The sequence below is a fragment of the Pelmatolapia mariae genome, linkage group LG14 (genome assembly GCF_036321145.2).
Source record: "Pelmatolapia mariae isolate MD_Pm_ZW linkage group LG14, Pm_UMD_F_2, whole genome shotgun sequence".
Lineage (NCBI taxonomy): Eukaryota > Metazoa > Chordata > Actinopteri > Cichliformes > Cichlidae > Pelmatolapia > Pelmatolapia mariae.
The window spans coordinates 40420758-40433318 of record NC_086239.1 but is presented as its reverse complement, the minus strand read 5'-3'; the positions used below and the strand labels follow the sequence as shown (position 1 = coordinate 40433318).

The window sequence follows — 12561 nt, the reverse complement described above, 5'->3', positions numbered from 1 at the left end:
AAGGTTCTCAGTTATCGTAGTATCGTAGTCTAAGGAGCTTGAAAAGAAAAGCGTCTGGACTTCTTTAAGCTGCTTGAAGACGTTTCACCTCTCATCCGAGAAGCTTCTTCAGTTCTAAGGTCAAATGGTGGAGAGTCCCAAATTTAAACCCAGTGGGAGTTTCCCTCCAAAGAGGGACAAAGGACCCCCTGATGATCATCTACCTAATCACATGAGCCAAGGTGTGAAAGCGGGTGTAGGTCACAATCAGCCAAGGTTTCGGGTGAGCTCATTGTGAAACCTGGCCCCACCCTATCATGTGAATTCCTGAGGTCAGATGGCCCAGGATGTGAGTGGGCGTTAAGGCGTCTGGGGAGGGAACTCAAAACTGGATTATAGATGGCAGACAGCTGGTGTCGTAAACCACCGCCTCTGTTCAAAGATGGTCGCTCACAGTGGACATAGATGCTTCTTTCACTCCTCTTTCAAACTGTCTGTCTTCTCTGTCCACAATGTGAACATAAGCATCCTCGAAAGAGTGACCTTTGACCTTTAGATGCAGATGGACAGCCGAGTATTGTCCCATGGAGGTGGCTCTTCTATGTTGTGCCATGCGCTTGTGAAGTGGCTGTTTGGTCTCTGCAGTGTAGAGGTCTGGGCATTCCTCGCTGCACTGTACTGCACTGTTTGTCGAGCCTCACTCCAACACCACAAGTTCTCTCAATGGCTGTGTTTTCTCTGCTAGGTGGGGAAGGTACTTGCCTAGATGATTAAGGAATCGTCTCACTCCACTTACATCGGTGGGTGCCTCCATGTTGCTGACCCCTTTCACTTTCTCTGGGGCTGCTTTGACTCCTGTACTGTCAATGATCTGTACGAGGAACTTAATTGAGGTTTTTGCAAACTCACATTTCTCACTTTTCAATGTCACACCTGCTTTTGTGAGCCGCTCGAGGACTGCAACTAGTCTCTTGTTGTGGTGGGCCTGTGTGTCAGCATAAATCTTAAAGTCATCCATTTGGCAGACAACTCCGTCTAGCCCCTCCAAGAGCTGAGACATTCGTTTTAAAAAATGCTCAGGGGCTGAGGAGATGCTGAAACAGAGTCTATTGAAACAATACCTTCCAAATGGCGTGATGAAGGTTGTGAGAAGAGCTGACTGCTTGGACAAAGGTATTTGCCAAAATCCTGAGTTAGCATCGAGTTTTGAGAATAACTTTGCGCTCTCTAGCTGTCCTAGGGTGTGCGCTACTGATGGCAACATGTGTCTTTCTCTTTTCACAGAATTGTTCAGTTTGGTCAAGTCAACGCACACACGCACTTCATCTCTGTTTGGTTTGGGTACTGGAACCATTCCTGCGCACCAGTCAGTAGGCTGCTCTACTCTGGAGATTACCGCTAAGTCTTCCATATGAGCTAGCTCTTTTTTGACCTGGGACAACGGGGAAGCGGGACCCTTCTTGGGGTTGACAGGGCAAATGGCTATCATCTGCTTTAAGCTCAATTTTGTATTCAGTTCAATAAAACTTTATTGATCCCGAAGGTTGGCGCCAAAGGAAATTGGGTTAAGGCTGCCGGCCTTATGCCAGCGCCATCTTACCCTTACACAAACATCACATGGGGAAGACAGGTCAGAGAGGTATAACAATGGAAAATGCAGAACATGAAGAAAGACGAGGAGAAAAAAAGAACTCCCCCCAGACCGAGCTCCAACGGGGAGATCAGTTTGAAAACCGCTCAGCACACATGAATCATCACAGCTCACAGCACAGACGACAGAAGCTTCGAAGGCGTTTGGAGGGGGTGAGTGTAGGTATGTGTCAGTGTACATGCGTATGTGTGTGTGTTCCGTGTCCAGCTGAGAGAAAGGGTCCCTTCACCCGGTTAGGCAAAAGTCAACAATCTTCGGTCGACGCGGGTAGCCTTGAAGGAGGGGGGAGAGTCACAACACAGTCTTGTTATCTGAGGGAGAATTTTGTTACTCCCGTCAGCTTTTGCCTTGAGCATCCAGCTGGCACCAAGGGGGAGCCGCATGCGATGAAGATGGTATATATAACACTAGAAAGCGAAAATTTCAGAAGAAATTTTAAGTGTGCCTATGCCGCTGGTAATCAGTGTAGTTTGCCATTCATACAGCTACAGAGAGCAAAACTCAGCAGAGCAGCCATTCTCCACCATGAACTATGGTAAAAACAAACACCGCTCGCGCCTCACAGATGACAGCTTACAATTTTGGGTAAAGATGAAGTGACTTTGTACAGCCCCGATTTGCAGACGCTGTGCACATAGTTTCATGAGCAGAAGTCCCATTGTACCACGGCAGACCCGACAATGTTTGCATGAACACGCTTTGAAGCATTATGTTATGGACCACTTTTCACACATAGTTGGTGTACCCACACAGCCGGCTGTAGCTTTTCAACTCACAGCCTGACACACACCCAAAAAACAGCCGAGAGAGCACAGACTACGCCAGAGAGGCGTGATTGCAGATGCCGCTCAGGTGGGTCCACCTCCCCTGCAGCGGCACTGCAGACCACGCCCCGCCACACACATCAATCACGTAAAATAAATATTTATGCACTTTTGCATTCACTTTTTGTTTTTTGTTATTTTTACACAGTGTTCTGAATGATTAACAATGGTCTACAGCCAATCTTGTGTATTATTATACAAACTTTGGTTGTAAGATGCCCTACCTGGCCCCCTGGCAAAAGCTTTGCTAGATCCGCCCCTGCACAGTTACCAGCTGTCAGCTAAATAAAAAAGGAGCTTGGTGTTTATTTCTCTCAGAAACAGTTCATAACTTCCCTTCAACTCATTCATGTCACCTAAAAAAAAGGTAAACCTGTTTCTCCATCACCAGTTCAGCTCTGATGATTCGGTAAGGTCATCTCCTGGTTTCCACCAGCCGCTTCTACAGCTGTGGCTCCAGCAAACATCAGCTGATACTAGAAATTAAAATCAAATGAATTCTAACAACAGCTGATCAAGCTTAAACGTGCTGCTGTTGTTTAGCGCGATAAACAAACAAGAGAGAAAAGCCGATCATTGATCAGTTTCATGACTGAAGTTTGAACAGGCGAGAGAATGACAGGGGAGGCTGTCATAAAGTTCAACATCAGTAACTTAGCGCGCACACAGCTGTATAGAAACTCCGTCGTGCTAGCTAGCACGCAGTACGAGTTATTATAACTGATTGTAAAAAGTCAGCACAACGAAAATAAACTACACCTAAACTCGGTTTATATCTGACCCAAATAGAGTGCAGTTCATAACTTCTTACCTGAAATTCAGTTCACCTCACGCTCCGACCGGCAGCCGCCTGCTTCTCCTGCCTTCGGTTTCCCTGATCCACGATCTACCACCGGTTGATCGGCGGTCGCCTCGCCGCCTCGTATGTCTCGGTCCCCGCATGTTCTGTCTGACACACACCGGTGGATAGCTGCCCTCGGTTGTAGCTCCGCGTCAGCGACCACCAAACAACTCAGTTATTTTTTCCACATCGACCAGCATCTGGACAATCCACCGCCTTTCACTGTTTGTACCGTTACTAAAAAAAACCCTCATCGGCTCATAAAAACGAAAAATAAGTCCAGCTATGACCCTGAGTCAAAAAGACAGCCAACTCCGGTTAGCTGCAAAATTTCAGGCGGAAACTGAAGAATAATAATAATAATAATAAATCCGACGAATAGTAATATGTGTGCCTCTTGGCATAGGCACACATAATAAGATATATCAGAGTGTTAACCTGGTTTTTGTCCGATTGTAGCTCGAGTCCGGATGCAATCCTGAATCACTTAAAGCGTTGGATCCATTTCAGCCACTGTTCTGGCTTTGAAAAGTCAAACTTCAGCGGCGGTGACACTTGGAAGGCTGTTGGCGCGGCTGCCATGCTGCTAGATGCAAGATCCTAGTTAGCACTTGCTAATTTGTTAGCTTAGCTCTTACTGTACTTTTAATTCAAACTTGCAGCGTGAGTTCTCTTTGGTGAGAAAGCTTTTGTTTTTCTTGACCTTCTTCCTCCCTCCAGAGAACTTCTGAAACCATGTTTTGGCAGCTCTGGGGTTTATAATAGCAGCAATATTAATGAGACAAGGACAGCTCTGTCTTAATGTGGTGACTGCGTTTATTGCCAAGCCGCAACACACAACACAAGGCACAACCACCAGAGGGTGCTGCATGAACCATTAAGTTAGTCCCTATCATAACAGATGTAGCCAGAAGTGTTGGTAACCCATTGTGAACACATGAATGTGTATAAATGAAGATCTGACAGACACAATAAAGGAAAACACACTACCTGTCATCCATCTCATCATTTACCTGTTTTGATGAGGACCAGATATAATCTGTTGGCTGCCCTCTCACTCGGGGCGTGTTACATGTACAACTAATTCAATACTAGTCATATAGACTCTTTCTCTTTGATTGGTGTTTCTACATTTATGTCAGAGACCCTCAAACTGCCAGAGAACTCCTACCATTAATTCATATCAGATTCTGTCTGTTAATGGGCTGTTAGTAACGCAGTAACAACGAGGAGTCTAAGAGTCATTTTTGACCAGGACATGTCCTTCAACGCACATATTAAACAAATATGTAAGACTGCTTTCTTCCATTTGTGCAACATCTCTAAAGTTAGAAATATCCTGTCTCAGAGTGACGCTGAAAAACTAGTTCATGCATTTATTACTTCCAGGCTGTACTACTGTAATTCATTATTATCAGGAAGTCCTAAAAACTCCCTGAAAAGCCTTCAGTTAATCCAAAATGCTGCAGCATTTCATCATCAACACTGCCCACACAAAGAGCTTCAATAATTCAAATTAACTCATGTGAACCTTGTAAGTCGGTCATTGTAAGTAAGCCTTGCATAAACTGCATATTTTGGACACTTTCAGGCCGTATATTAACGGGTTGAAAAGCGGCTGGCATGTAATATAGTACAACGATAAGAAAATGCACAAAATATTAGGCACACGACTCATGTCGAACCAGCTCTGAAGTACATCAAAGAAACAACCGAAAGAGAAGTTGAGCAGAGAAGCGAGGTGAGGCGTGCAGGTGCTGACGGCTTTCTGTCGGGTCTGTTTGGACCCAGAAAAACAGACTTTAAGGATCCTCATGTAGGAGTAAATGATTAAGAGCACGAGACCCAGGAACAGGCTAAACAGATATCCAAGGACATCGTTGACTGGAGTGTCAGAACAGATCAGATTCAACATAGAATTGTGACAGTACACCCTGTAAATGATATTCCCACACAGCTGCAGAGAAGCACTCAGACAGATCACAACAGCAGTAGTAAGTGCGCTGTACAACCACATGAAGGCAGTAATGACCACAACCTTACAGCATGTCATACGTGTGTTATAGTGTAGAGGATAACATATTGCAAGATATCTGTCATAAGACATGACTCCTAAAATGAAAAATTCAACACTTCCATAGACACACAAACAATAAACCTGCAGGAAGCACAGAGGAGCAGAAACAGTGTGAACATCAGAGAGGATCTGAAGCAGGAGGAACGGAAACAGCCCTGTACTACCATACAGCTCATTCACAAACAGGCTGCACAGAAACATGTACATAGGTTCATGTAAGCTTCTGTTCACACAGATAACCACAATCAGCAGGACATTGGAACCAACTGTAATCATATACAGAGACATGACAATAATGAAATATAAGTATTTGAAAAGGCCTGTATCAAAGTACGCAGTGAGGGTGAAATATAAAACCTGTGTAGAGTTTGTTTTAGTCCTCATTCCAGCTTTAACACAAATCATTTCACAGAACAGTCGACGAAGCAACTGCAATTATTTTTTCTCAGATTTATGAAGTTAAAGCATTTGCAACACATACAACAATAATGTGGTGTGTTCACAAATAGGAAAGTCATAAACAATACTGATGATAAATGAGAAGCAGCAGAGATTCAGGACGTGAATCAAACTGAGGGCTGATTCAGCTCCTCTTAAAGACAGAAACGCCCACAGCTGTTCCTGATGATGGTTACCTGTACATGTCTATGACCCTCAGCCCAAGTACTCCATAGCCTTTTGGTAACCTTACTGGCGATTACCTAACTCAGGATCCAGAGCATCAAATTGTGTGGTTTAGACAAAGCTGCTGGATCATAGAGATATGACAAGGTATCAGACAAAATTCACACTTTTCAGTCTTAGGCCTGCTCAATCAGACTGAATACACACACAGGATGAATGCTGCTTAAAAAAATACATGTGTATTACTATCACCCCCACTGCACTTTATGTACATATAAATGTTATTGGACATAGGTAGTAGTTTGGCTTTTTTTGTTTTTCATATTTGTATTTTCGATTATTATTTTTGTAGTACAGTGGTCCCTCGCTATAACGTGGTTCACCTTTCACGGCTTCGCTGTTTTGCAGGTTTCCTTTGTGCAATTCTGCATACTTTTTTCTTTTTCTTTTTCTTCTTTTTTTTTTTTTTTTTTACAGCGCATTGTGTTCTATTGATTCATGAATGATTCATTAATATTGAATTCTCTCTCAGCTCTATTCCCATGTTCTGGACCTGAAAATAGGGTTCGATCTTTGGCTTCATTCTATAATACTGGACTTATTTTTCTAAGAAGGTTTGAACTTTGAGAGCGTTTAAACAAAAGAGAAAAGTGTGAAAATGTTCGTGCCTGTCTGAGAAAACTGTATAAAGTGTGTAGTGAGGGCTATAATAATTATCAAAAATAAAGCTGGCTGCCTCACGGATTTCACCTATCGCGGGTTACTCTTAGAACATAACTCCCGCAATAAACAAGGGACCGCTGTATATCTCTAATTTACTTTTTCTTCCTGTCCCGTGTACTGGTATGAAACTGAAAGTGAATTTCCCCAGTCTTTTCCTATCTTTAATAACTTAGACTCTAGTAACTAAATTAAAAATGAAGTCACACAGCAGAAATAAATTTCATGACAGTTGCGGTCTTTCTGAAAGCTTGTAAGTAAGTTTAAGGATATAATTTCCCCACTGTTACCTCCTTCAATGCCATTTGTCAACACAATGCAGAGCAGCTACCTAAACTCTCAGGGCATTCTCATTACCGGCGCGTAACATACCGACGATTTGTCACGTCCTGAGGCGTCTCATGGGAACGCAATGTAACCTTCCTATGATACATGTCGGGTTGTGGATGGAATCCAATAGAACGACGCTAACACACATTCCAGCCCTAACCTTAATCCTAATCCTAACCTTAATCCTAATACCTAACCTTAATACCTAACCCTAACCCTAATCCTAACCCTAACCTTAATTGTATTAGGTTGTGTTTTCCAAAGAGATTCATGATGGTAAATGGTCTGCATTTGTATAGCGCTTTACTAGTCCCTAAGGATCCCAAAGCACTTTACACATTCAGTCATCCACCCATTCACACACACATTCACACACTGGTGATGGCAGCTACATTGTAGCCACAGCCACCCTGGGGCGCACTGACAGAGGCGAGGCTGCCGGACACTGGCGCCACCGGGCCCTCTGACCACCACCAGTAGGCAACAGGTGAAGTGTCTTGCCCAAGGACACAACGACTGAGAATTTTCAAGCCGGGGCTCGAACTGGCAACCTTCCGATTACAAGGCGAACTGCCAACTCTTGAGCCACGATCGCTCCTGAGAAAGTAAAATAAATGTACATGTCGATTTAGTCCAAACGGGTCTCGTGTTTCCTTCTGTTTCTGAACGCACAACAGTGGAACATGTTGGGTGGCTGAAAGCGTCACATAGCATAGTATGTTACGCTTTGGGAGTGAGAACGTGTCGAAACTCTACTCCCACACGGGTAGACTATCTTTGTAATAGTTTTACATCGTCACTGCATACGACTCTGACTCTGACTGTGGCTCCCAATCAAATGAAAGCCTCAAATATGCACCTTAAAGCAGATAACCCATAATCTGGAGAGGGAATGGTTTCTGATTAATTTAGAAGATTTCTAGAAGACATAAAGACCAGAATGAGCTCAATTTTCTGCTTCTAAATTAAGAGAAAACTGAGGTTATTGTACTCAGCCCTAAAACTCTTAGAAACATGGTGTCTAATTATATCCTTAATCTGGATAACATCTTTTTTATATTGCAGCCATTTGCTAAAATCATCTAAGTTAATTTTTTCCTCATTAATGTACACACAGCACCCTATGTTGGCAGAATAACACAGAATTGTTGACATTATTGCAGATTTATTAAAAAAGAAAAACTGAAATATCACCTGGTCCTAAGTGTTCAGACCCTTTGCTGTGACACTAATATTTAGCTCAGGTGCTGTCCATTTCTTCTGATCATTAGATCATCAGCTGCATGGACAGGATGACTGGTTGCAATCGAGGGAAAGATGAATAGGCCAAGTACAGGGAGATCCTGGATGAAAACCTTCTCCCAAGTGCTGAGGACCTCAGACTGAGCACTACACTTGCCTTCCAACAAGACAATGACCCACAGCTAAAATAATGAAGGAGTGGCTTCACAACAACACCGTGACTGTTCTTGAATACCCCAACCAGAGCCCTGACTTAAACCCAATTCAGCTTCTCTGGAGAGACCTAAAAATGGCTGTCCACCAATGTTTACCATCCAACCTGTGAGAACTGGAGAAGATCTGGAAGGAGGAATGGCAGAGGATCCCTCTGCCATTCATACAAAAATGTATGTTTTGTCCAGAGAGGGAGGGGGTCGTTCCTGGGGCATGGAAAGTTCAGGGGGGTAACGCAGCAGATTTCTGATGAGTCAGTGGAGATCATGCTGTATAGAGAGACAGAATGATCACGGCAGTTAGTTTTTCCACAGACAACAGTTGAACTCATAGTTTGAATTCTGTTTCAGCACACCGTTTAAATCTTTCAGTATTAGTATCAATATTATGACAAAGATCTTGATAACCATTTTCTCGGTAAAGACTGAGGGCTATTTCTTTTTACAATAGCAGATTTATTTTACTTTCTTATATCAATCTTATTACAGACGCAATAAAATAAAAAACCTTTAAGACTATTCTAATGCTTGTAACCTACAGAGTACACAGGAAAATGGAGAGAGTATTTTTTCCAGAGTTAGCATCATTTTCATCTAAAAGAGTCATTATTGCACGTTTTGGAACCTAATCACTTCAATTGGCCGCTAGAGTTGGAGCAAAAAAACAGAGGAAATTCTATTGGAGTAATATAGAAAGACCACGCCCATTTTCGTTTCTTAAGTTTCGTTTCTGCCGCCATTTTCTTATCCTGCAGTAGAACGGAGGCGACTGTCAGCATAAGCCAGGTAAGTGAGCAAAGTGCTAAATAATGATTTAAAATAGAATAAAATGTGGAATTTTTGTTTATGTGAAGGGTAAACAAAAATTCCATGTATTATGCATGTATTATATTATATTACAGCTTCTGAGCTTGTGGGTCTTACATGCTGCATAATTGCCAAGGTTGATGCTAATGTTAGCTTCCAACAAAATTAATGTTGTTCGACCACTCACAGACAGCTATATTTCAATAAACTTAATTTAGCATTGCTCAATAGCTGTTTTTAGGTAGTATAATTGACCAGGGAAGTGTGTTTTTAGCAAATCCTTTGCACCAATGTTTTATCCAAAATGGTAGGTGAGCACATGTTTTTTACTCCAAATTGAGTCATGCAAATTGACTTTTTTTTAACCTCCTTTTCTGTTAAGAGTCTCTGTTTTTTATCGTGGATTGATGTTTGTGGATGTTTCACCTGTTCAGTTAGAAAGCACATGTGTTTCACTCTGAACTGAGTCACATACACTGACTGTTTTTGCCTGTATTGAACCCGATCCTTTTTTCCCCATGACAAAACAGAGAAAACCGACTCATAGTGTGTTAAAACAGTTATATTTCTTTTTATTCAATCATCTTCCAGAGAGAGAGACCCCTGCACAGCTCAAACACCAGTTGCAAGAGCTCTCTAACATTAGAATCATAAGCTGTGTCTTATATGGTGTTATTTTGGTACTTTACACGTCACACAGGCTCGAACATTGCTTATATGGAAAGTTCCTCTTTTTTGTGTCTATATCTATTAATATGCCTTGTGCACTACAACTTCCTGTTTTTCAGTCTGGCTGAGCACTTAGTTTGTGAGTCAAAGGTGGCCTTGTTCTACAAGCCTTCATTATTAAAGTACATAAAACAATATAAGGAGCAGATACACATTAAAAATATTTCTTTTATTCCTGACAGTCCCCCTTTTTCATTTCTCACTTGAGAAATGAACTAATTCCTAATTTAGCACATTAAGTTTACTTCAATGCAATCCAATTGACTTTTATTTATATAATCACAACAAAAGTCGCCTCAAGGCGCTTTATAGATACAGAGAAAAACCCAACAATCATATGACCCCCTATGAGCAAGCACTTTGGCGACAGTCGGAAGGAAAAACTCCCTTTTAACAGGAAGAAACCTCCGGCAGAACCAGGCTCAGGGAGGGGCGGGGCCATCTGCTGCGACCGGTTGGGGTGAGATAACAGAGACTTTCAGGAGAGAGACCTAATATTTAATAATCCACATTTCACTGTTTTACTCTTTGGTTCAGATGTGGATTCTGTATTGTTCTTTCTTTGTGATTGTTTATGTTTAAGTTGTTTATTGCTGGCTTTTAGTTTGTTTTTGTCTGTCTGGGAGCTGACACAGTCTCTATGGAGATGGGTTTTTTTTGCGGGGTAGCATCAGGAGAGAAGCCCCAGAGAGGCATGTTCCATGTTAAAAGCTAAAATATAACAAAAGAGATTATGCTAAACAAACAAAACCTTTCAATTGCCCAACCCTATCTGTCCCCTCAACGGGTTGTATGTTTTCAATGTTTCCTTATTATTTTGTCATAAAAATAAATCAAACAAATAACTTAAGCTGTGTGACAGCACCTTGCGTTTACGCCGGGCTGTGAGCTGCCCTAAATCTACTTGCTACACCCCCTTTTCACCCAGTTTAATTTTTTCAATCCTAGTTTAAAACTATTCCTGACTTCCCTCAGTGTACACTGTAAAGTGTAAACAGATACCATTAGCTTTTTCGTGGTAAAAGGTCCTACATTATTTTCTCAACCTTTGGAAACATCCTCTATAGAGTTAACCCGTTTCATCTTTAAAACTTAGGCCTGATTTCTTCGCCCCCTTTAACGGGTAGCACACTGTGTTTGGGCAATTTACATAACATAAAAATCCTGCAGCTATTCGTAAAGTCCCTCTCATCACTTTTATGCTCCCATTATAACCTGTGTCTAACAAGCTTTTGATCTTCTTTGCAATATAAACAACTAGTTGTCTTTGTGCTCTGTTCTTCTCCTTTCTCTGGTTGGTTCCGTTCAGTCTCGGGCTTCCAGGATTCTCGCCACCCCTGTGGTCGCTGGGGTACTGAGATCTTCTCCTGTAAAGGATAGAAAACAAAAAGCCCCTCTCTGCTACACCTCACTAATCTACTGTGTTCATCTAATGTTCCTTTAATCATTCAAAGTTGTTTCACCATATCATGTTCTGGGCTCTATCCTTTATATTAACTTCACTTAATCTCAATGCTCTTCATGTGTGTGAGCAACACTTTTAGTTTTATTAAACACACCCAGGGTAAGATATAAACCATCACCATCTGAGCATAAAAACAGACAGAGATCTTCTCCGAACAGCTCAATTCAGAATGGTTTCATTCATCAGGGTTACGCCCCTTCATGCATCACAAATGAACATAATATGCATCAGTTACAGTAAATGGTCAATCTTAAACCCCTAAAATTAGACAGAGAGGTTCCTCTTTCTATTACACCTTCCATACAAGGCAATAAGTTTCAAGCCTACATGGTCCCTGAGGCAGATGCTCTTCTTTAACTAATCTCCTCTCATCTGTTACCAAGTAAACTAAAATGCAGTTAGAAGCTAAATGAGTTTCAGGCCTTTGGCCTGGCAGGTTTATGGATTCTATGTGTTTGTAAGCGTGTATGCGGTTTATCCTTCTATGCTCCAAGTCACTTACACAATAGATTGTCTGGACATCGCGCCAAACAAAGCTTAAGACCCTCTGTAGACCAAGCAACAACTCTGAATGAGCTCAATCGCAATGTGTATAAAAATCATTTCTACGTATATAATTTTCAATGTTATTCATCTGGGTAAGCGACACTTTTAACACCCTCTTAAAAAGCTGTCTCCTTCTCTCATCTGCTCATCTCAAGCACGTCCTGTACAAAACTTCCTATCAACTTATTCATAGCATGTCTATCTTTACAGCTTCTGCATCACCAGTTCCTACACGAAGACAAAGCAAACTGTGTTTAACCTCTACCCTAGAAATAAATCTATGTATCATCTGTATGTGTAAGCCTGCATTATAACCACTTATTCTAGAAATCAAAAAGAACATAAAAATAACAATTTCTGCCTCAGTTTTACCATATCTAAATTATCAAAAACCCCAAAAGTCATAAAATGATCCTAAAACCCATTTCAAATTAAACCTTAAATCCCCCTTTTTGACACATCTTATGTGTCACAAACTCAAAATGCTTCACCCGAGCTCAGGAAATTAAAAAAA

The 12561-nt window shown here is 41.7% G+C and overlaps 1 protein-coding gene across 1 annotated transcript; it reads right to left on the bottom strand.

Annotated features, from left to right (window-relative positions):
- Positions 1–4838: 4838 nt before the first annotated feature.
- LOC134640758 (olfactory receptor 10A3-like) lies at positions 4839–5777 on the bottom strand. The gene has a single exon (XM_063492657.1). It carries the CDS (start codon positions 5775–5777, stop codon positions 4839–4841), a length of 939 nt encoding a protein of 312 aa, XP_063348727.1.
- Positions 5778–12561: the final 6784 nt, after the last annotated feature.

Coding starts and splice junctions, on each gene's coding strand:
- LOC134640758 (XM_063492657.1), bottom strand. CDS start 5,777: ATGATTTGTGTTAAAGCTGGAATGAGGACTAAAACAAACTCTACACAG.